Source organism: Panthera leo, chromosome D2 (assembly GCF_018350215.1).
Source record: "Panthera leo isolate Ple1 chromosome D2, P.leo_Ple1_pat1.1, whole genome shotgun sequence".
Lineage (NCBI taxonomy): Eukaryota > Metazoa > Chordata > Mammalia > Carnivora > Felidae > Panthera > Panthera leo.
In genome coordinates, this window is record NC_056689.1 from 69,645,983 (window position 1) to 69,668,872 (window position 22,890).

A 22,890-nucleotide genomic window follows, 5' to 3' on the forward strand; every position below is an offset into this window, starting at 1 on the left:
TCTCTCTCTCTCTCTCTCATTCTGGGGAAAGCTCACAAAACTCAACAGTCTAAAAGCAAGTTAACGGTCTGAGTGCTAGAATGCCAGGGAGCACAGGAAGCTTGCGTTCTCCTTCCACAGAGGTCAGTTGAAAATCTTTCCAGCACAGTCTTTTACTCTAGAAGGAAAAGAGGGTGTGTGTGTGCGTGCGTGTGTGTTTGGCAGACAAGGCCCTACCAAATGTCACTCCCGTGTCACTGTGACAAGAAAATATGCTTCCCCCCCCCTCCTCTCGCATTGCAGCCCTCTCTAAGAAATTTGTTTTGAGGGATTTGACAATCTTGCAGATAAAGTGCCTGCCTACTGCACTCGGTTGATCATTTTCCCTCATGGCTGACTGTAATTTCTTAGCTACTCTTAGCGGTAGCTGTGTCCCTGCCGCCCAAGGTAACGGGTGAGGGAGGGGGACTTGGCTTAGGTGCCCTGAGCTGGCTGGGGAACATGGGCCTTCCCCCTTCCTTCACGGATTCTGTAGTGGTAAAGATTAGAAACTAGAAGGAGTTTTTTCTAATTAAGAATTAAAAAAAAAAAAAAATTCAGTCTGCCACCAGTTGAACTGGATGGCGAGGTTTCTTTTGGCTTTGTTTTGTTTAATTTTTTCGTTTGGTTTTTGAGGGCTGCTGCGTGTGGAAGGGGGCTAATTAACAAAGTAACGATAGGCACCGGGAGTGAGACCTTGGGAGCATTTTGAGTGAACCAGGGCAGAAATTTGGAGCCTTCTCTAAAGATGCTTTTTTCCAGCTCTTTCAGGGAAAGGCATAAAGGGAGGGGAAGCTGGGAGGAAGAAGAAAAGTGAGAAAAGCAGTAAGGGAGGAGGAAAAAAAAGCTGGCCCAGTCCCATCTTGAAGGTACAGAGAAAGTTTTTTTTTTTTGAGGTGGAGAGAAAGAAAACCAAAGCTATTATGTACCCTAGGGATACAATTTTAGTGGGCATGGAAGATTTGAGTGGGAAGGGAGGCACAGTGGCCTCCGGGCTCTCTCTCTTCCAGCAGTTGGGCGGTTGGCACCTCCATTTGAATTGCTGGGTGAGTAGTGGGGTGTGCGTGCGTGCGTGTGTGTGTGTGTGTGTGTGTGTTTGTATCCTTGCTTATGGTCTTGACCATTAAACCTCAGTTCCTTTTTTTCTTTTCTTGTTTCAAATTCAGACGATGGGAAGGAAAAAACAAAGCAAGAATAAATGTTCAACTCAAAGCTGTGCCCTTTCACGCTATACTTTTCCATAGCAGTTTTTGGGGGAGTGGGGAGAAAGGGTTAAAAAAAAAAAAAAAAAAGATGCGGAGAGAAATCGTGACTCTCATCACAGTCCTTCCTGCTACACAGCCATGCAGAGCGCCCGCGAAGCCGGCTCCCCAAGTACGAGGAAGGAGTAAACTGGGATCCGGAAAGGGGTGGTGGGGTTTAGGATTTCTTTTAACAAATAAATTTCTCTCCTTCACCCACCAGGGTGGGCTCCACTGGAAGACAGAGAAGGGAACATGACGTGGCCTCAGAGAGGAGCATGCTTTCAAAGCTTGAAAGGTCTTGGAGCGTTCAGGCTTTCACAGTAGCAGGGCTTGTGTAAACTGTGTATTTTGGTTTCATATTTAATGCTAACTTTCTGTTGCTCTGTCTTTATAGTTGTATTTATTTTCAATCTCCAAATGTAGATGCCGGCCTTTTAGGGCTACAGTCTTGCTTGTGGTGTCTGTGTTTTCTAAACTTCATAGGAAATGTGTTTCGGAACCCTGAGCAGGAGACCATTGTGGTGTTAATGATTAGGAAGAAGGTCCCTTTGCAATACCAGTTTGGGGCTTAGGTTACACTGTATTCCGCTCAACTGTTGGGTCAGATCCTTTGCCACAGCTGTAAGGGCATCCTCGAATTTGGAGGCGATTCCTATGATTACTTTCATTACTATTTTTTGCTGTTGAGTGGCCAAACACAGAAACGTTTGCAGTGGTCAGTCCGCTCTTAGATCCGATCTGGGGGGAGGGGAAGGAAAAAAAAAATGAAATCTGCAACAGACTCTAAGAGTCCTTGTGTTTTCAAGATCAGGAATTCAACCCTAAACAGCCTATTAAAACACAAAGTGGTAAATACTTCTGTGAGTCAAGCATGAAGGAATGACAGATACTTGCCTTGGTTTTCCTCTCTGGTTGTGTGCAACTTTTCTAGTTCAGTCTACGATCATGTAAACTGTCCAGAAGCGTGGGGAAGACAGTGCAAGCTGGCACCGCAAATGTGGAAGTTGTGTTGCTGTAAATTTCCCAACCCAGCGCAGTCTCCCTTTCTGAGATTCCTGAAAGGTTCCAGACCTTTGTTTACTCAAATTACTCGGGTTACTTAATAGCAGTCCTGCTGTTTCGGTGGCCGCTAAACCTCCATTCTTGATTTCTCATGAGAAAGGAGTTGTTTGAAAGGGTGAATTCCCGACTCCAATGATACAGATATTATGATCTTTGTATTGTCACAACAGGCTCCTGCTTCGGCATTTTCTAGAAGCAGCAGAGCCTGCAAGCTTATATTCTCAGGGAAACCTCCCTTTTGTGGTTTGGGGTCGGTGGGGGGCCCGGCTGAGCTATGTAATGGAATTCTTTCCTTCTGCAACATTTTGGAATGTGATGAAATCTTGCCATGCCCTCCAGATTACATACTTCTGCACACATTTGAAAAAAAATTTTTTTTAATTGGACTTTGCCTGGGTCATTACTTCCAACTCAGCTTGCTTTCAGAGAGGGTCATGTCCTTTTCACGTGTATCATTTATCGAGACTGTAGATGCCCACTAAAGGGTGCCCATGGGTGGGAGGGACACTAACTTGGCAAGATAGAGAACAATGCAGCACCCCCTTTGCACCCATCATTGCTGACATCCTGCTGAATCCAGGGGTTTGAGTCATTGCTGTCCTTTGGGCCACAGGAACACGTTCATCCCTCCTCTTCTGTTTACCTGCTCCTTTCTAGGGAGAAATTCACCTGCTCTCTGAAGGAAACAGCTGTTTGAAAGAGCTCTTAGGCTCCCATGTAGCAGGCATGAATTTCAAATGCAGTACTGTCTAAATTCAAAAGTTGGGCACAGGGTGTATTAAAAAAACAAAAGACATTTTTATACAGCTGGTCATTGTAAATAAATTAGAAGAGCTGTATCAGGTTTTGTTCACTACTTTCTCGAAATCCCCAGGATGTAATAACCATTATGTACTTAAAATTTACTCTAAATCAAAATTGGTGATTTCCTTTCCATTATATTCAGGAATCCCTAGATTTGGGATTGTTGGGGTTTTTTTTTTGGAGGGGGGTGGGTAGCCTGGAAATCATCATTATTATTTTTTTTAAGTTGTTTTGAATTTGAGCTTTTGGATTTCCTCATTTGGAATAGGTTAGTTTTATTCTTGGCTCTGTTTTGCAAATCTGCTCTCCTAGGAACAGCTGTACCCTCTTACCCAATTCTCAAACATTCTCTGTAAACTTGGACACTCAACAAGATTGATTATGCTAACACTAATCATTTAATACCCAAGTAGTAGAGAAATATCTTGCGGGAGGGTGGAGGTTGCGAACCACCGGGAAATTACTTAGGGGTGAAGTGGCTGGTTCCTCATCTTGGCGACCTTGTGTGGAGGATTAGGACAGTCAGAGGACCCTGTTGTGCCTGCCGTACCCCCTCACTGACCTCCGCCATGCTGTGGCATGTTCCTGGAGGGACGCGGGCAGGAAGAAAACCCTGGGACCTCACTGGTCAGGGGCCAGCCTGGACCGGGCCGGCCAAGACTGAAGCTTGCACGTGCTATAAAGGTTAGCTGGGGGAAACACAATGGGATGCTTTCTTTTTATTGGGAAATAAATGAGAATGAGTGGAAATAAATTATGTTTAATGAACTTAACTGGAAGTAATTGTTCAAGAGCCTGTGAAAGCACAGCTTTGCTGGGTCGGCCCTCGGCTGCGGCTCTCACAAAGCCAAGCAGCTGGAGCACATCTTTATTTTCCAGGTTAGAATGTTCCCCTTCGGGTGCCCACTCCCCCACCCTGACACCTCCTCCTGACTCCCAGCCTTCCCCTCCTCCTTTTTGGGGATTAAGGAAAGATCATTAAGAGCAGAGTTTGGCCCCCTAGACCCTGAATGCTTGGCAATCTGTTTTGTGTGTTACCAGCTGGATTGTTAGATTATGGAAGGGACCGGGGGTTGGGGGGGGGGGGGGGAGAAGAAGGCCAAGGGCTTAGGATGGTTTGAGTTAGTTCTATGTATATGCATGTGTGTGAGAGAATTTGGATGAAAATTGACTGCACATTTATTCTCTCTCTGCCTGCCCTGTTCAATCATTTCCCCGCACGAAGAATTTTACTGCTTGTGTGAGTATATGAGAAACTGTGAGTCGGCAGAATTTTGTAGAGAGCCGGAGAATCTCTCTTCCTCTCCTTGCTGTCTAAGTGGAGTTGATTCTGGGGTTGGGGGAGGGTCCAGCCATCCATAGTTTGCAAAACAAAGCAGCAGCACCCTGTGTCTCGTCAGGCCACCTTGGGTTGCAGAAGCTGTCGTTTTGCAGCCTGGTGGGTCTGTGCCAGAGACCCCCAGCAGCGCGGCCAGGTGAGGTGAGCTGTGCAGCCGAGTTGCAGGGTGGGCATTTGCTGCAGGTCACAGGCAGACCTCCTTCCTCTCAACCACCTCATTTCTCCAAGCAAAACTTGGACCCTGCGAAGCCTTCTCTCTTATTTATTATTTTCAGTAGCCATGTACATCTCGTCCAGGGAAAGTGTGCCATCAGCGGGGAGCAGGGCCTTCGGGAGCAGCAGCATTTGACCACGAGTGGGCCCTGTGCGCTGCACTAGGCGGGGCCTAGCTGGCTGGGCCTCCAGAGCTGGGAGGAGAGAGGGGCAGGGCAAAATGTTTCCAGAAGCCCATCTGGCCAAGCGTGGAAGGCCGCTGTCACCCTTTCCGTCTGTGTGTGTAGGAGCTTTGCAGGATGCGGTAGGGAGATGTTCAGTAGGTAAGCAGGGATGGGTCTGTGCGTGCAGGCCCGGATCCAGCTTGCCGTGAGGGCCTCCTTGACGTCATTCCAGAAGCGGAAGTGGGCGCTAATGGTCGGGAATGGGTGGTTGAGGCCGGAGGCTTACTTTTGCTGACGTTCCACCGCTCTCTGGTCCATAGCCTGAAAGAATAGGACTAGTTGAGTCACAAAGGGTTGTTGACGAGTAAGAAACAGCCCCTCCTTCAGCTCCAGCCCCTCCTCTTCAGCCGTGGCTCCAGTGACGTGCGAGCGACATCATTAATGTTTTGCTAGTCGCCATTGGCCTTGGTACAGCTGTAGTAAGCGGCATCTGGCAAAATGCACGGGGATGAGCTATAAACCCATTTTTTTCACGTAAACCTGGAATGAACAGTGTCCCTTCCTGAGGCTGATTTCAGACCCTGGGAGGGCTGGGTAACCAAAGACCACTGAAGACCTTCCACGCTGGGGGGTGGGGGGGGGGGGGAGAAGGCGGACAAATGCCCCTCTGTGCCGCTTTTGTTTTATTGTGCTGGGCTCCTCAAGGCACTTTCTGGCCCCATTTTTCTTCTGCAGAAAAGGAGAGCAATAGGGGAGTATTGAGGAGGAGGGCCGGCAGAGAGGCCGGGCCAGCAATGGCTCTATTTGTTTTCAACGTCTGCTGATTAATAGGTTGCGAGGTGAATGGCCAGCTTTCATTCCCTTTGGGTTCCCCACAGTTACAGAAGGTTGCGGGGCTGGGGTTAGGGGAGGGTAGCAGGGAGATCTAGAAGTGCCTGAGCCAGTCTTTCATCCGCCAGGTTCCACATGGCCAGCCCCGTTTGGACGGGTGTGTGGGCGCTTGGCGATGAGGGTGGCACAGCCGAGTTGCAGAACGCTGGGCTTAAGGGTTCTCCAGAGGTCAGCCACAGGGGCGCCCCCTCCCCACCCCGCCTCCCCCCACTGTAGTTGGATGAATACTTCGGGTCGAAAGGCTTTGTGCGCTTTGAGGGCTAGTAGAGGACCCTTTTTTTTTTTTTTTTTTTTTTTAATAATTTTAACTATTCAGTGCTCAAAACCCATAAAGGATAATGAACAGAACTGGGGAAGGCTTTGCTTTGGGCAGCAGCCATTTCTCCAGGTAGAAAACCAAGCCCTAATGACTTATAGCCAGATGAGGATTTTTGTTCCCTTTAAGTAGGTACTGTTGACTTCATTTCATGGGTTCGAGGTTTTTTAGTTGACTTTTTCTTTAGTTTCTTGTCGGCCGGAACTGACGGTGTGTGCGAAGTGTTTATCACCAGATCCCTGCGGGACCCTGCTACTGCTTCTGTCTCTCTGTTTGAGGTGCAGAAATATCCCATTAAATGCCCTCATCCCCCACCTCCTGTAATCGGCCACGTGTTGTAAAAAAAACCCTGATAAAAATCCTTGGTGCCCTGTGGCAAAGGTGTTCTCACCGAGGCAGGGAGCCCCGAGCTACTCTTAACTTGGGGTCTGGGGGAGGCAGGGAGGACAGCAGGGAGCACTGTTTGCTGACACTGGGTCTAGATTCCAGAAACTGGTAGGTGGCAGTGTGAGGAACAGATCCCTTTGTGAGTCCTGAAGCCTCTCTGTCCAGTTGGGAAGGTCGGCCGGGCCTATGCTCATGGGGTGCAGCGTGCACTGTGGTGAGCCCCACCCCGGCGCCAGTCTTGGGGGGGGTGGGGGTGGGGTGGGGTCAGGTCGGTGAGCGTGCAAGACCTGGAAGCACTACCCCCCTGGAGCCTGTGACCTGGGACACCTCCCGTATGGAACTGATAAGAGCTGCCAACCGCTTGATAGGTGTGTTGATGAGGACTTGATGAAATCCGTCCTACTCAGCACCGAGGCGGGTCTGGCACCAGGGCCGCATTCAGCAGCAAGGAGGAGCTGTGCTGGGGTTGACCGTAGAGCTTCAGCAGCTGGTCAGGGCTCCTCTCTCCCGTCCTCCCCTCAGATCGTCTGATCGAAGGGGTCTGGGTGGCTCTGATCTGGACAGAGGGGTCTAGGTGGCTCTGAGTTCCAGGTGCTCGCGGTGTGGGGGCGTATGGGCGACCGCAGCATATGACTCCCGGACCTTATGCGGAACGTTTTATTAATGTTGGCCTTTCACGTGGCCCAGAGTTGCCTAGTTTTCATCATATTCTTAGCGGGTTGGATGCTAGTAACTAGGCTCGTCCGGCAGCTTTCGATGACTGCCACCATCCCGACCTTGAGTGTATGTTAGCTGTCCCTGGAGGTAATGACTTTTTTTGCACCCCTTAGGTAGTTGGTTTTCTTTTTTCATTTTATTTATTTTAGAGAGAACATGAGTCCGGGATGGGGGGGTGGGGGGTGGCAGGGAGGAAGAAAGGGAGGGAGGGAGGGAGGGAGGGAGAGAGAGAGAGAGAGAGAGAGAGAGAGAGAATCTTAAGAGTCCTATGTGGGGCTTGATCCCACGACCCTGGGATCATGACCTGAGCCAAAATCATGAGTTGGACGCTCAGTTGACTGAGCCACCCAGGCACCCCACCCCTCGAGGTAGTTTTGAAGACATACCTCATATTTAGATAAAGTAGCTACCTAAAAAGTACCTGATTTCATGTTGCAGTGGTTTGCGTTGAATAGTGGACTCAGTCTATAAAGAGATAAAAGGGGGACAGACACATATTTCGTGGGCTCTTTATCCACTAACACCCCCAGCATAGATTGTTGCATTTCGGGAAGGTTGTCTGTGTCCTTCCCCTAAGAAAGGTACTTTTCACGTTTGAATTGTCTTAGGGTGGTGACATTTTTGAGCACAATCCTTAAAGACCTCTTTATGGAAGCGGGAGCTGTAGCGCCCAGGTGTCTGAGTCGATCAGGCGTCCAGCTTTTGGTTTTGGCTCAGGTCACGATCTCACAGCTCTGTGGGTTCGAGCCCTGCTTCGGGCTCTGTGCTGGCAGCACAGAACCTGCTTGGGATTCTCTCTCTCTCTCCGGCTCTCGCAGCCCCTCCCCCACACATGCTATCTCTGTCTCTCTCAAAATAAATAAACTTAAATTTTTTTTTTTTTTTAAAGTGAGCTCTGATCACAGGGGAGGGGAAGGTCTAAGGGACATTTTCTATTTGGGTCGGTTGGTGTTTGATTGATATGAACTCTGACTTCAAGGCCCTCACCCTGATTCTGGAATGCCCTTGGTCATCTCCAGCTATTTTTATTTAACTTTCAGCCCTTCTGTAGGCATTCTTATTTATTAGCATGATAGAGTAATGGTTTTTCTCAAAAGAGATAACAAATATGTTTATTAATTGGGGCGCCTGGGTGGCTCAGTCGGTTAAGCGGCCGACTTCGGCTCAGGTCACGATCTCGCGGTCCGTGAGTTCGAGCCCCGCGTCGGGCTCTGTGCTGACTACTCAGAGCCTGGAGCCTGTTTCAGATTCTGTGTCTCCCTCTCTCTCTGACCCTCCCCCGTTCATGCTCCGTCTCTCCCTGTCTCAAAAATAAATAAACGTTAAAAAAAAAAAAAATTAAAAAAAAATTAAAAAAAAATATGTTTATTAATTAAATACCACATTTTTAAGAAGGGCGTTTCGCCTGACGGAGCGGTGGCCAGAAAACACCCATACGCTCTTGCCTCGTAATGAACATCTTGCCTTTGAAATAAGGAGCGCAGTCTGTGGATGCATTTCCCCTCTGGGAATCCGATTAGAAGATACTGGAAGGGTAGCCACCACCACCTTCAGTGTGCCCTCATCAGTAGTACTCGCTGGACAGTATTTTCCCAAAGCTTTTCGTATTGCATGTAGCTCTGTGCCAGGCCTGGTGTTGGTCGCTGTATAGGCATGGGCCTTAATTTTCACAACACACTCTGAGGTCGAGCCCGTTCGCATCTAGAGTTTGGAGAGACAGGACAACGGCCTAAGAGAGGTTGTACAGCTGGAGGGGCCAAGTAGAATTTCGACCTGGGTCTCGCTTGAATTCATAGCCTTCACTCTTGGTCACCGTGTGCATGCCAGGGGGCTCTAAAACCATTTTTAAGGCACTCTTCTTACAAAGTATAAGACTAGCCCGTTTCTGAAGGCCTGTCTAGCTTAGTTCTATGATTCTGAGTAGACGCCATTTTAGTGACTGAATCTGTGAAATTGGTCCTGGCCTTCTCTTCTTCTGATGTTTACGGTTGCAACTCAGTTGTTCTTCTGCAACTTAGGAGTCTCGCCACTCCACAGGCTCGGCGTGACAGGAGACACAGAGTTCTAGAAGGCACAGTCTTTGTCATTAAGGAACGTAGCTACAGCGGGACCAAGAGAGGTACATATGTGGCTCCGGCATGGGCATGATGTGACATAGAAAGAAAGGGCTGTGGGGTTCTGAGACTGGAGAGACAGGGCATCTTCAAGAAGAACATACTTCCATTCACAACAGCAGTCCAGGTGTAGGCAGGGCATATGAGAATGGTGAGTAGACCCTGGTTTCTGTAGGTATGACTTTATTCCTTCCCCTGCTTGCTTGGGAGCTGGTCAACCTGCAGAGATGTGTGGTTTCCTAGGGACCAACCTGGCATACAGTCACGATGAGAAGAGAGAACCACGTCGTGCTAGGGCTCCCATTTGCCTTCCCCTCCTAAGGCTGGGTAGCAGCAGCTCGGGGTCCACCCCCTTCCGTGCTAGTGAATCTTGACAGGAAACTAACCCGTTGGCCAAGCTCAAGGGTGCAAAATAACATGAAGGCGATGGTGTCCAACTTTTGTCAGGTTTGAAGGTGTCCAGCCTTCATACATATTTCTAAGAGGAAGAGGGAAAATGAACTTTCACGTCCTACGCTCAGTGAGCTCTCCTGTCACCCAGATTCTGTCTTCGTCTTTTGCTAGACAAGTAGAGAAAGGTTTTCTCTGCATTTCCTGTTAGTCCTTCTTGGAAGGCAGCCATGGAATTGGTGCTTCTGAGCTGTAGACAGACGCGTGCCATGGGCCACTTCTCCCTAACAATAAACTAATAAGTAACAATAATAAACCACCATTCCTGTGCTCACCGTGTGGTAGGTTCTGTGGTAAGCTCTTCCTGTGGACTTTCGTAAGAACTAGGACTTGGTTGGTGATTAGGACCCCAGGTCTCTTAACCTTGGCACTTGTCTGTGGCCACGTGGTTCTCTGGTCTAGGGGTTCATGGCTGAACAGGTAGAGCTGCCACATGAGGTCCTCAGGAGGCCGACTGGATGCCTGGGTCCTGAGCCCAGATCTACTGAATCCGGTTCCTGCTGAGAGATTTCCTAAGATTGGCCATCCAGATTTGTGACAAGTGTCCTGAGAGATGCTTGACTCAACCAGAGCTGAGAACTGTAGGTTCCACTGTCCACCACCAGCCCTTCTACCCCCATCCCGTGCTTCCTTCCATTGCTTATGGTGGTCCCGCTGCCCAGAAGTCATTCAACCTCCAAGTGACCATTTTCCCCGCTTTGGGTTATCTGTGGTTCTTCCTACCTATCTCTTAGTTTTACCCACACTTACTTTAAACTGTCTGGGATCGATCTGCCTTCTTTCATTGCAGCAGGTGTGTATCTTTCCCACCAAACAAAAAACTTTTGGAAGGTGGCAATAGTCACTTTCAAAGGAAATTGGTCTTCACTCCCTCCAGCTGTGTCTGCCCCGTCTTCTCCCTCCCTCTCCTTTCCTCTTTCCCCTCTCCACCCCAGCCCACAGTGAGAGTTCATTTGCTGGTTACCTTTCAATCTGTCCTGAACAGAAATGTTCCCCCCAAATAATCCTCAGTGCGTGTTCATAAGATGCTGGCTTTGGCCTTGAGGCAGCAGCCCCTCACGCTGCTGGCTGTGGCCTTGTTGAGACCTTCATGGCTGCTAGGGACGTGTTAACCAAAACTCCCTCTGCTTTGGTGCTTTTTAATTTCAGTGCTTTGATTGCGAACTGGTAATTCACAACATAAGGCTCTTTGAGCAACCAGCTAACCTCCTCTGAATGTGTCCACTTGTTTATGGGAATCGTTAAACCAAGCTGTTTTAAGTGTTGACTTCTTTCTCTGTAGTTTTTTCTGGAGCATCTGAGAAGGCCATATTTTCCTTTCCAAACATGCTCCTGAAAAAGTAGGAGTACCTTTTACCAACGCCTTCGCCGCAATTAATTGTGAGAAATACTCTTTCTATAGTATACCCCTTCCTTATTCATTAAAAAAAAAAAAAAAAAAAGGGACAAGAAGAAAAATGCACAGCGAACGAACTGCTCCGTGGTCCCTGAACTCAAGAGGCACTAGTGGGCAGCACTGGAACCTTACTTCTTTTCTTTTAATGCAATTCCTTTTCCTTGATGTTAATGCAAGTTGTGCCTTCCTAAAAGTAATAAAAGGAAATGAAGACACGTTCTGAAATGAAACTTGACTCTAATCCATTCATCATCTAATACTCGCCTCTTTATCTTCGCTGGTACCTAATCTGGTTAAATGTCCCTGTTGTAGGATTTTAGTGAAAATCCTCTATGGGGAATAGGGTTTTTTTGCAATTGGATTACTCTCAGTAAATGGCCCAGTAGTTCGCTTGTTTCAGCTTAATTTTTTCTTTGTGATCTTGCTGGGCTAAGTTATAGCACAGCAGAGCGGAGGGGGTGGGGCGGACTGAGAGAGGGGCTGGGGGGAAAGAGGAGAAGAATTCAGGAAGGTCTGGTCATGGCAACTGGAAAGATCTTAGCAAATGCTTTTCTTTTTTTTCCTGCTTCTGTCCACCTGTCCACCCTTCTTGAACATAAAGATGCCTGTACTTTGTTTTCTAGAACTGCCCGTTTCTAATCTTCACACCTTTTATTAGCCCAATTTATCATCATCCAGTTAATTTATTAGCGTTCCCCAATGACTTCCTAATGAAATTCCTAATGAATCAGGGCTGCTGTAATCTGCATAAAATATGCAGGTGCTCGCCTGCCAGTGTAGGGCTTTCTGGTAAAGTTCACACTCCCAACCGGACCAGGAGTGGGGCTTTTCATCCATGCTGTCTGTAAAGGATTGTAGCATGCCCGCTGGCTCCCAAGGGCAGGGGGAAGTTAGGAGCGGGGGGGGGGGGGGGGGGGGGGGGGGGGGGGGGGGGGGGGGGGTGGATAGGGGAGGCCGAGTGGGTGGGAACTGGGCCCTGCCGCGTTTCTTGTAACAGAAGGTTTTCCTAGCTGGTCCCCTGGGAAGCCTTGCCTGCCTCCTGAAGGTCCCTCCGGTGGGGTCCTGGGGTCAGAGATCCCCCCCCCCCCCCCCGCCACCTGTGGGAACCCAGTAGGCCTGGGAGATTAAACCCCCATTTCCGATTTACCTGCCGACTGGGAAGGTGCACACTTGGGGTCCGTGACGGGGTGGCTGTGGAGGAGGCATTTTAAAAGCCAGGCTCCGTAGGGAGGTAAAAACGGAAGCACGCCTGCCCAGAGAGCTGTCTTTACAAATATCTGTTATTTTTAATGCATGGATTGGGGCCAGGGCTGCGGGCGGAATTGAGTGCAGCTTACAAAGTCCAGGAGGGAGGGCGGGGTCCAGGGAGCCCACGGGTCCTGTGTCCCCCAGTGTCGAGCCGCCAGGAACCAGCGTAACGTTGGCCTCCTGTTCTCCTCCCCACAGTCGAACAAAGTACCGGTTGTGCAACACCCTCACCATGTCCACCCTCTCACGCCGCTCATCACGTACAGCAATGAACACTTCACCCCGGGAAACCCACCTCCACACTTACCAGCCGACGTAGACCCCAAAACAGGTAGGCGGTGTGTGTGATGCCAACAGGGTGTGCGGGGTCCGGGGCCGCCCGGCCTGCTGGGAAGGGACGGGGGAGTTCGGGATGGGCTGTGGGCCACGGCGGAGGGGCTCCTCATTTCCCTTCCTGGGGTGCGGAAAAGAAGCTCTTTGGGGAGACCAGAGCCTGGTGAGGGAGTAGCCTCTCTTATGTGGAGTGCTAACAGTCTTTCTAGAGCCCAGAATGCCCCAGGAAGGGCTGGCTATGAATCATGCAGTGTTTTCCAGGAGTAGCTTGTAACGAACTCCGAGAGCCTCAAACAGCCTTGGAGGCGGGAGTAGTTGTGGAGGCATCCCATGGCCTCCTTCTCAGCTTCTTGAGAGCACAGGAGCCCCAGCAGCATGGCTCCCCAAAGCCCTAGTTCCCTTGGCGGTCAAGGGACTGCAGTCACCTGACAATGACTTATTGCTGCAGCCGGAGGAGACCACATCACTGGATCCCGCATTCTCTTTGCTGGTTTATTTGGGTTCTTCGTCCCCTGCGATATCCTGGGTATCATCGAGCCCATTATACAGACGTGAAAACTGGAGTCCGTGTTTTTCCTCATTGCAGCGTGGAACAACCCGCACAGTCTCAGGCAGAAGGTGTCACGTCATCCGTCAGCCTTGGCGCTTTTCCCCTCCTTTCCATCCCACATACGCATGGGCTGCTTTTTCCCCAAAGAGGGAAACAGAGAGGGCAGGGTCACTGGCCACCCTCCCCGTAACAAGATTTGAAACCAGCAGCCGGCCACAGCTCGTAGCCATGGGAGAACAGCTGAGGCCAGGACAGGCTGGGCGGTGCACTGGGTAGGGTTCTTCTAACCAGCTAGTTAATTAGAAGGATGAATTTTAAATGGCTGTTGTCCCGTGTCATCTGGTCAGGGGGGATTGTTCGGTGTTGAGCTGAGGTGGATTGCCCATTCATGCTGCCTTTGCCGCCCCCGAACGAAGCCACACGTTAGCTGGTGTTCGCCAGCCTCTGAGCCCCCTTTGTGCTCATGGGGGACCTCGCCTAGTGCTTGGATGGCTGGAGGAGGCCGCCAGCCGGCCCCAGGCTCTGTGAGTGAATAGCAGCATCAACGTCTCATTTAAATAATGGTAGTACAGGGAATAGCTTTTAAATGGTTATCGTAAAACATATGATTAACGTCTGCAGACTGTTTACTTTTCCTCTGCGAACATTCTTTCAAGTGTGCAAATGGCTTGGTGTAGGGTCCAAGACCAGCTAATCTGTTTGGTTTTTGTAATAGAGAGAAAGCAATGTCTGCATGAAAATGTCACCCAGGGAGACTTAACTTACAGATTAAAAGCTTCCTGAATGAATTAAAAAAAAAAAAAATGGAATAGTTTTCATCCACGGACATGCAGCTTACTACCTTCAATAGCATTGTTCGTTTTCTTCCCACTTCTGCTGCATAGATCAAGCTCCTCTGTCGTAATGGCTTCTAGCGCTCTAGCTTTCCCCCGAATCGACGGCAGGATGTGCACCTGCGGCGTTCGTAAGCGTGCGGTGGGTCACGGGCCTCGGGATGTGCCCAGATGTTCCTCGAGAGCTCACCATGCAGCAGCACCTGGTCAGGCAGGGCCGATTCTCCCAGGTGCTTCTGCCCTCGAGAGAATTAGGTTCTAGAGTCGAGCCTGCCAGGTCTCCAGCATCCGCTGGTCCTTTCAGTTCAGATGCTACCCTGGAGAAGAGGCCGTGGCTCGTGGTGAGTTTCTCCCAGAGCTCATCCTCTAAACTGAGGTCGGAGACATTCTAGGGGAGTTAACTTTTTTGAAAGAAGACAAGAGTAACCTTTCCAAAAGCCGTAACTTAAAAGGTATGTTAGAAACCTAGGGGAGTAACTCTCGTGCAGGCAAGTCATTAGAATTAAAAGGAGTGAAGGCACAAGTTGGGAGGGCAAAGAGAACTTATATGACTTGATCACCTACTATGTGCCAAGCCCGTCAGATTTGTTTTTTTAGTTTCAGTAATCAACACTGATCACATAAGGCAGAAATATGCAAGATGGCATTTTCTGAGTCTGCATTTACCCAGCGTACCCGTCCACCTAGAATGAGATAAACCAAGTTTTCAAGGTCGGGCGGGGAAAGATAATGAATGAAAGTTAGCCACAACTCTTAACAATCACAGTCCCAAAAAGACTCATGCTAGCCTTACGGAAGAGATGTGTCCGTCGTCCCTTCCCTGTTCCCATCCCCTGACAGTTTCTTTTTCCTTCTCTTCTCCTCTATACCTAAAATGCTGCTTCTTCTCTCAGGAATCCCACGGCCTCCGCACCCTCCAGATATATCTCCGTATTACCCACTATCGCCCGGCACCGTAGGACAAATCCCCCATCCGCTAGGATGGTTAGTACCACAGTAAGGAGTTCCATTTTTTTAATTCCCTTTTTGTTTCTTACATGGGCATGCTTATTATTTATTCCGTGCGTGTGTATGTGTGTGCGTGTGATTCAGAAGACGGGTTGGTGAGGGAGGGCCGCGGTGGGATATGTCGCAAAGATGCTCCTTGAGGTGCCCTGTGGGGAAGCAGGTGAGTCAGTAGCCATTCAGATGGGTTTTGTAGGAGAAAGGTCATTGATACTTAGCATTCTGAACCCACAGTCCCCCAAAGACTCTAGGCTTCTCTCTGTGAACAAAGGTGCCCTTAAGGTACTTGGGGAATTGCAAAAGGCTCTGAGGGCTTCTATCAAAGGAAGCTGATCATGGCACTTCTAGCGGTGGCAGCCCACAGTGGAGTCCTGTCATTCATTGGTTTGAGGCGGCACGAGAATGGGAACAGGCATAGCGTGATTTTGGAATCCAGGGGTGAGAGTGGGGGGTTATCCTCTCAGAAACCCCTAAACTCCAACACCATCCCGACCTTTACTCCCAAGGCTGGCAATAGGAGTGGAAAGGTGTGTCTGTTGAGAAGTTCCAGTATCCAGCTAGGGTCTCCCTGGGGTTCTTGGTTCACCTGATTATGAGGGGCTGGGGTGGGGGGGGGAGGGTCTGGAATCCCCACTCCAGCATGTGGGGCCTTCCTGAGTGTCAGCCGGGGTTCCTGGCAGCGTGCAGGTCTGCAAACTGCCTTTTACGATTGGTCTTCCTATCACCCAGTCTTGCTTTTATAGTACCATCCATTAACCTTCCTTAGACAACTTTTAAAAATGTGTGTTTCAAAACCAGAGTAGAAAGGCCTTTAATGCGTAAGCATACTGGGCGTGTGTGTGTGTGTGTGTGTGTGTGTGTGTGCACGTGATATCTGTTTCGTGATTGTGTTTTTGTGTATGTGTTTCTCCATGTTTCTCAGTGATCTCTACTCTAGAAAGCAAGGACAATTTGTTGTCTTAACCAGAATACCTCCTGGTAAAACTCTGAACTTTGGGTCTTGGGGAAGATGCCCTTTCGAAGTTCTGGTGTAGTTACCCCCCCCCTCCTGCCCCCCCGCCCCAGTCTACCCTTTTTTCTCTAGTTGAACAGACCCTGCCCTGCTGTGTGAAAAGTAGCTTGTATAAGGTGGTAGCCATACGAAATACCAACCATGGCTGTACTTCCTGGTTATTTCTTTCTCCTTCATTTTGTTTGGTAGGGTAGACGCGGACGTGAGTTTGTGTCCCGGAAGATGGGGCCATTCCTCCAATAGTTCTCTGTCATCAGTTGCCCCGTTCCGCTGATGGGGAGATATTTGAAGGCTAGATAAAAAGGAATAGCCAACTCAGACAACCCTCTGTCAGAAAAAGTTGTGTGTCTTTCATGAGGATGCTATTTTGCATGTTGCTGTATTTTTTAATTATTGTAATGAGGTGTGATTGTCTATTGGTTACCCACAATTCTTCTTGGGGACTCTCCCCCCGGTAACTCTTGTCAACACTTGTTAATTTGACAAAAGGCTACAAATTAAGCTCTGTTAATTTAATGTTTTCTCACCGAGATCTAAATACCGAAAGAGGCCCAAAGCGCAACTGAAGTCCTTTGATTCACTGTACTTTATTTTGGTATAAATTTACATTCATTATTGTTTTCCTTTGGATGTGTAGCCCTCAATTAGTGTGATGGCTCCATTAAAGCAAGCGAGACTTCGCCTTTAATTATTACAACAAAACACCTAGTTTCAGCTTGGGGAGAGGGTCTCTATTGACATAAGCAGAGGTTATAAAATTTAATTAGCCATTCCTATCAGATTTATGGCATTCAAATTGTTCTGTGTTTCTTCCCTTTGATCCTTCCTGTACAATCCCCAAGATTTTTGTTCTGATCAAATGAGAATAAAGCTTACTGTGCAGAGAGAACTTTCCCTTTTTCTTCTTTTTCTTTCCCCCCTCCCCCCTTGCTTGCACTCTCTTACTTTGTACCCCCCTCTTTATAGGCAAGGTCAGCCCGTGTACCCAATCACGACAGGAGGATTCCGTCACCCCTACCCCACAGCTCTGACTGTCAACGCCTCCATGTCTAGGTGAGTTCCAAGAACGGGCGCCTCCAACCAAGTCGACCATGGGTGACTTCTCGGAAAGTTCTCTAGCTAACCACCAGGCCATCCGGGGGCGGCTCCTTTGTGTAGTTCCAGTGGTGTAAGACGCAAAGGGCACGTTAGGCTTTATTCCTAGAAAATACTGAGAAATTAATCTGGACTTGTAAGGTAGGTGATGTTGAAGCTTCGAGGTCGAATCTCGGACTCCATCAATTGAGCAGTTTTTCCTTAAGAATTTAAGAAGGCCAGAAGACATAGATAGGACCTGGCAGAACTTACGAAAGTGTCGTTCCTCTGTTGCCCCATGCTGGGTAAGAAAGGGAAGGGTGAGGGTAATTTTATTATTGTGTAAAGGACAGTTTGAGGAAGGGTGTGCCCTTTTCAAAATCCAGACTCTTCACTGTCCACAAGCAGGGACACCCCTGCCCAAACACAGCCCTCTCTAAAGCAACACTGTCGTGTAGAATTGTAAGGTGAGTCCCGTATGGAATTTTAAGATTTTAGTAGCCACAGTTTTTAAAAGGTTGAAGGGGGTGGGGGGGATTAAAAAAACCCCAGGTGAAATTCTTTCTAATGATGTATTTTGTTCAGCCTAATATTGTCAAAACATTATCATTTGGACATGTTATCACCGTAAAGGAGCTACTAAAGAGATGTTACATTCTGGTTTGTACTTCGTGTTTGAAATCTGATACGTGGTTTACACTGAACAGCACAACTCAATTTGGACCGGCCACGTTTCAAGTACTCAAAAGCCACGTGTGGCTGGTGCCTACCATATTGGCCTGTGTAGCTCTAAATTTTGGAAAGTTAAAAAAAAAAAAAAAAAAAAAAAATCACGTGTGTGCAGAGCAAGAATTTGAAGAGAACCCATCAAATAACCAGCAAAGAATTCCTACACCCTGACAAAGGACAGAACGATGTTTACTCTCCTTAAGAAGGGACCATCTTCAACTTCTAATTCAAATATTGTGGCTTAACAACCTCCACACCGACTTCCCATACTTGGTATGAGATGTTTTGCCACGTTTACTTGGATATGAATGGTGAATTCTTCTGTTAAAAAAAAGAAAAGTCGTGTGTGTGTGTGTGCATTCGTATCTCTTTAAGGCTATCCATATGTGTGTAACACACACACATATACCCACACATGTGTACCTAGATCTTTCTGATCCCCTGTTCTCCTTTTCCTCCCTCTAATTAATTCTGGCTAATTTTTCAGTGAGTGCGAGTTTATTTACAAACCGGTTGGCAGCAGTATGTTTAAGTAGTCACTAATTGCTCCTAATGATAGTTTTATTTTCTGTTCATCTGATTTTCAGTCAAGTTAATTAAATCGGTGGAGGTTTAGACTTTCCTGATGGGCTGCAACAAGTAATCCATTTTGATGATGGCCCATAATTAAATTAGCATGCATTGCATGGCAAGGATGCTGCCCTAGCGTCTTCCCCCAGTCTCTGGAGTCAGCATGGGAACCCAAGGCCAGAGGAAGAGACTGGGGAGACAGGACAAGACAGCTCCTTTTCCTGCTTACAAGACCGTGATTTCCGGTGGGGGTTGGGGGGGGCGGAGAGTAAGGATCACTTTCGTTTAAGAAAAACAGGCCGTAGAGCCCACCTAACATGTGTCATTACACCACGGAGATCACGTAATTTTAAAGATCCCACTTCCCAAGTGTGATAAACGATCTCCGTTTCAAAATCCACACCAGCATTGGTTAGGCGGGAAAATGCTTGTGTGTTCTCTTCTCCAGCGAGAGGAGGAAGGTTATATTCATTAAATAATGTCATCACAACCTTGCAAAAAGCATGGGAACGAATAGGGAGTCTCCCAGGAGGAGAACTGCTTCTGAGCGGCCCCTAATCCACAGCTCATCTTCCCGGCAAACCAGCATTTACACCGCGCACCTGATCGTTTTTCATGTTTGTTTATTTGGTGCGTTCTAGAGGCTAAAAGCAGCGAAATAATCGGAGGATAGGGATTGGGGTTAAGCTTATCGATTGAATTATCATTAGGAGGTTAGTCGATGATTTAGAGGTGGGCAGGGGGGTGGAGGAAAGGAAGGAAACAGTGGGAGGAAAGGTTAGGGGCTCAAGGTGCAGGGGGGAGGCCGCCGATTCCCCAGGTAGGCCTTATGAAAGGTAGCTAGTTAAAAAGCGTATACAGCAAATTAAATACATTATTGTGGTAATGGGGCGACAGAAGTATAGGTCTATTATACTTATGGCAGTTATAGGAAATGTAGGCAGCTTGCCCTGTTCCAGAACACCCTTTGATATTCATTCTATTCAGCAGCGGGGCCAGGACTTCTCAGAATTAAGTGATGGGTCATTATACTTTAAACACCATGGAGAAGCCTAGATTGGCAATTAAACAGCTCTTGCTGACACTCACTTGTGCCACCCTGTGACCCCCTTTAGATTGAGATGTTGGAGCTCCGGGCCCTCAGCCCGCTAAATTGGTGCAAGGCTCTTCTCCTGACGAGAGCGGGCTCTGAAATCTGCCGGCTTCAAAGGGAGAGAGATCATGTATAAACCATAATGTGGGTGCACCGTGGCTCACAAAAAATAAGGCAGGAAGAGATGAAATGTTACAAGTGCAAGGGGGAAAATGAGAGAATAATGACAAACCTAATGCAACTCAAAGCAGGATTGTTGCACAGGAAAATGCATCCCACTGCTTGTGCATAAAATCAAGGCCGGCAGATGACATCCAGTTAACAGAAACGTGTCAACAGTGAAGTGAAGTGAGCGCGAGCAAGAGAGGAGCCCCTGAGACAGCCAGAAACAAAAATTAGTTGTCCTTAACAAGTTAAGGTTCATCATTATATTCTGGCTTGGAGCCATAAAAGCAGACGGGGGTATATAATGAGCTGCTTAGAATTTTTAGGGTGTTTATTGCATTTCATGAAATAGTTGTCTGCAGAAAGGAATTTCTTAAGCAAAGGTATGCATATAGATCCCCCCCCCCCCCCCGCTACCCCACCGCCCCGTTTCTTTCTCCGCTATGCATTTTTCAGATATATGAGTATGTGTGTAGGCATGTGAACTTGGAAGCATTCGTTCCTCATGGCCGCGTCGGAAATTTTGCCCCACCCCAGAATGTGCTCGAACTGCGGTATCTGCCTGTGGTGTTTGCTGTGGATACACGCGCACACGCGCACACGCGCACACACACAATTTTCTCTCTCTCCCATCTCTCACCCTTTCTATCTCTCTCCCCACCCTCCCCCTTCTCTGTCTCTCTCCCTGTCTCCCCACCTCCTCTGTTTCTCTCTCTCTCCCCCTCTCTCCCCACCTCCTCTTTTTCTCTCTCTCTCTCTCTCATATGTCTGTACACATATTCTCATTCAGCAAGAAGAGAACATATGTATTTGAGGAATGTCAAGCCTTTAAAATTCACAGTAAAAGCTGCCACTCTACCCACCGCTTCACCCAAGGGCTTCCAAGAACACATGTTCTTAACTTATGTTTCCTCAGAGGCCCTTGCGCAGTGGGAAGGAACAGGGTGTAACATAGGAGCCCAAGTGCCTCCTGAGGGTTTGCTTTTCATTTTTTCACAGAAAGGGAATGGAGATTGTTTGGCTTTTTTGTTTGTCTCTCTCTCTCTCTCTCTCTCTCTCTCTCTCTCTCTCTCTGAGTTTTTCTCCCCCCCCCCCCCCCTTTTTATACCCTAAAGGATCTACATGGTTCTTATTAAAAAATCATGTCATTGTTACCAAACTCTGACACTGGCTTCAATTTGTAAAGGCAGTGGCAGGAGAGGGCCACATCAGGATGGAATTTCTGAGTCAAATGTCCTCTGTGATTCTGAGCCCCTTCAAAAATCTACATCATTCACTGGCATCTTCTCTATTGATCGACGAAGATTCAGTTAGTACTTTAATTTTTTTGTTTTACCCTTTTGCAGATTAACATTTGCTGCATTATTTGGATTAAACAGAAACTGTGTTCATCTCCAGTCCACATATGAAAAGCCCCTTGTGAATATAGGGTCCTCTTGAAATCCCATCTTGATAAACCCTTGTGAGCACTCCCAGTTGCCACCGCCATTGGCTGCCTAGAGAGCAGGTGTCCGTTCTCCTGACGGTGCGTGAACTGTTCTGGCTTGGATTTGTTAAGAAAGCATCAACTGCTTGACCCGGGTTCTCCTTCACCTGAATAGCACCCGGCTGGCTCACGTGTGTAATCTGCCTGGATTGGAGCCTGGAGGCAGCCATTTTGTTTTCGTTCAGGGTTCTACCCCTTTGCCCCTCACCCTACTATTCTCTGTGGTAGTATTCTTTTAAAAAGGGTGGTTCTTGTAACCCAAGCATATCAGAAAATGTGAAAGCTGTTTGATCTAGTTGTTAGTTCACAGATGGGCCAAGATGAACATTTTACAGTTAGCACGTGGGGCGCCTGGGAGGCTCAGTCGGTTAAGTGTCCGACTTCGGCTCAGGTCACGATCTCGCGGTCCGTGAGTTCGAGCCCCACGTCGGGCTCTGTGCTGACGGCTCGGAGCCTGGAGCCTGTTTCCGATTCTGTGTCTCCCTCTGTCTCTGACCCTCCCCCGTTCATGCTCTGTCTCCCTCTGTCTCAAAAATAAATAAACATTGAAAAAAAATTTTTTTTAATTAGCTCTTTATGTTCTGGCTAGTCTATACTGTAGGGAAATGCCAGTTCAGGGCCTAGTGGGGATTTCAAAGAACTTTCTTAAAAATGGACAGTTTTAGAGGAGAAAACAACCTTTACGCATATATTTACAATTTTGATAGTCATTTGGAAGGGCTTTGAATGCATAGGCAGTCTATTAAGTAAAAGTAATTTAGGAATCCTAGAATTTTAGTGCAGGAAAGGGTATACAAATCAAAATTCAAAGCTTCATTTGTATGTGTGTATAAAATACAGATTTTTCTTTCTTTTTTTTTTTTGTTTGTTTTGCATCTTTCCCTAAGAGGATACAAGCTAATTATTTAAAATGTCTGTGACTTGGGGCACCTGGGTGGCTCAGTCGGTTAAGCGTCCGACTTCAGCTCAGGTCACGATCTTGCAGTCCGTGAGTTCGAGCCCCGCGACGGGCTCTGGGCTGATGGCTCAGAGCCTGGAGCTTGCTTCCGATTCTGTGTCTCCCTCTCTCTCTGCCCCTCCCCCGTTCATGCTGTGTCTCTCTCTGTCTCAAAAAAAAATAAACGTTAAAAAAAAAAAAAATTAAAATAAAAAATAAATAAATAAATAAAATGTCTGTGACTTACGATGAGAACCAGATGGGAAATATTTGGATTTTCCCCGTCTCTCTGCCTCACTTTCTCTCACTCCTGTCAAAACGATGGAGGCACATCGGCAAAAGAAAAAGAAAAATTTTATTGCACTCCATCCACAGAACGAGGCCCTAATGAGGCCTGCGCAGCATTGTCAAAAATGTGTGTATACTTGGACCACGTTAATATTTTATTTAGCTGTCAATATTCAACAATAGATTTCACCTTTCATTCTAGAGCTGATTAGGACTTAGGAGATTGTCTTCTTAGATGCCACTAATAATGCCTCAAAAAACAAGTACACGTGTGATTTCCAATAGGTAGTCTAAGCCTCCTTTTCCGCCCAAGTACATCCGTTATATTTGTCTTTCGCTAAAGATGTTAAAAATCATAATGTCTCTTGTCAGTAGCAATAATGAAGGGGAAGATTGGCTTTAATGACATTATGAGAATCATTATGTTTAATTTATCGCTAATTAATGCTGAC

The 22,890-nt window shown here is 47.7% G+C and overlaps 1 protein-coding gene across 30 annotated transcripts in view; it reads left to right on the forward strand.

Moving 5' to 3' along the window:
- Window positions 1-22,890, forward strand: part of TCF7L2 (transcription factor 7 like 2) — a 212,719-nt gene that overhangs the window by 161,977 nt on the left and 27,852 nt on the right. For 26 of the 30 annotated variants that reach the window (XM_042908725.1, XM_042908726.1, XM_042908706.1 and 23 more), the window contains 3 exons: window positions 12,562-12,694; window positions 14,973-15,075; window positions 17,063-17,149. In XM_042908725.1, the coding sequence (XP_042764659.1) occupies window positions 12,562-12,694; window positions 14,973-15,075; window positions 17,063-17,149 (323 nt within the window). Of the gene's footprint in view, window positions 1-586; window positions 1,065-12,561; window positions 12,695-14,972; window positions 15,076-17,062; window positions 17,150-22,890 lie in introns of those variants that run through there. The other 4 variants (XM_042908708.1, XM_042908719.1, XM_042908735.1 and 1 more) reach the window with 2 other exon arrangements.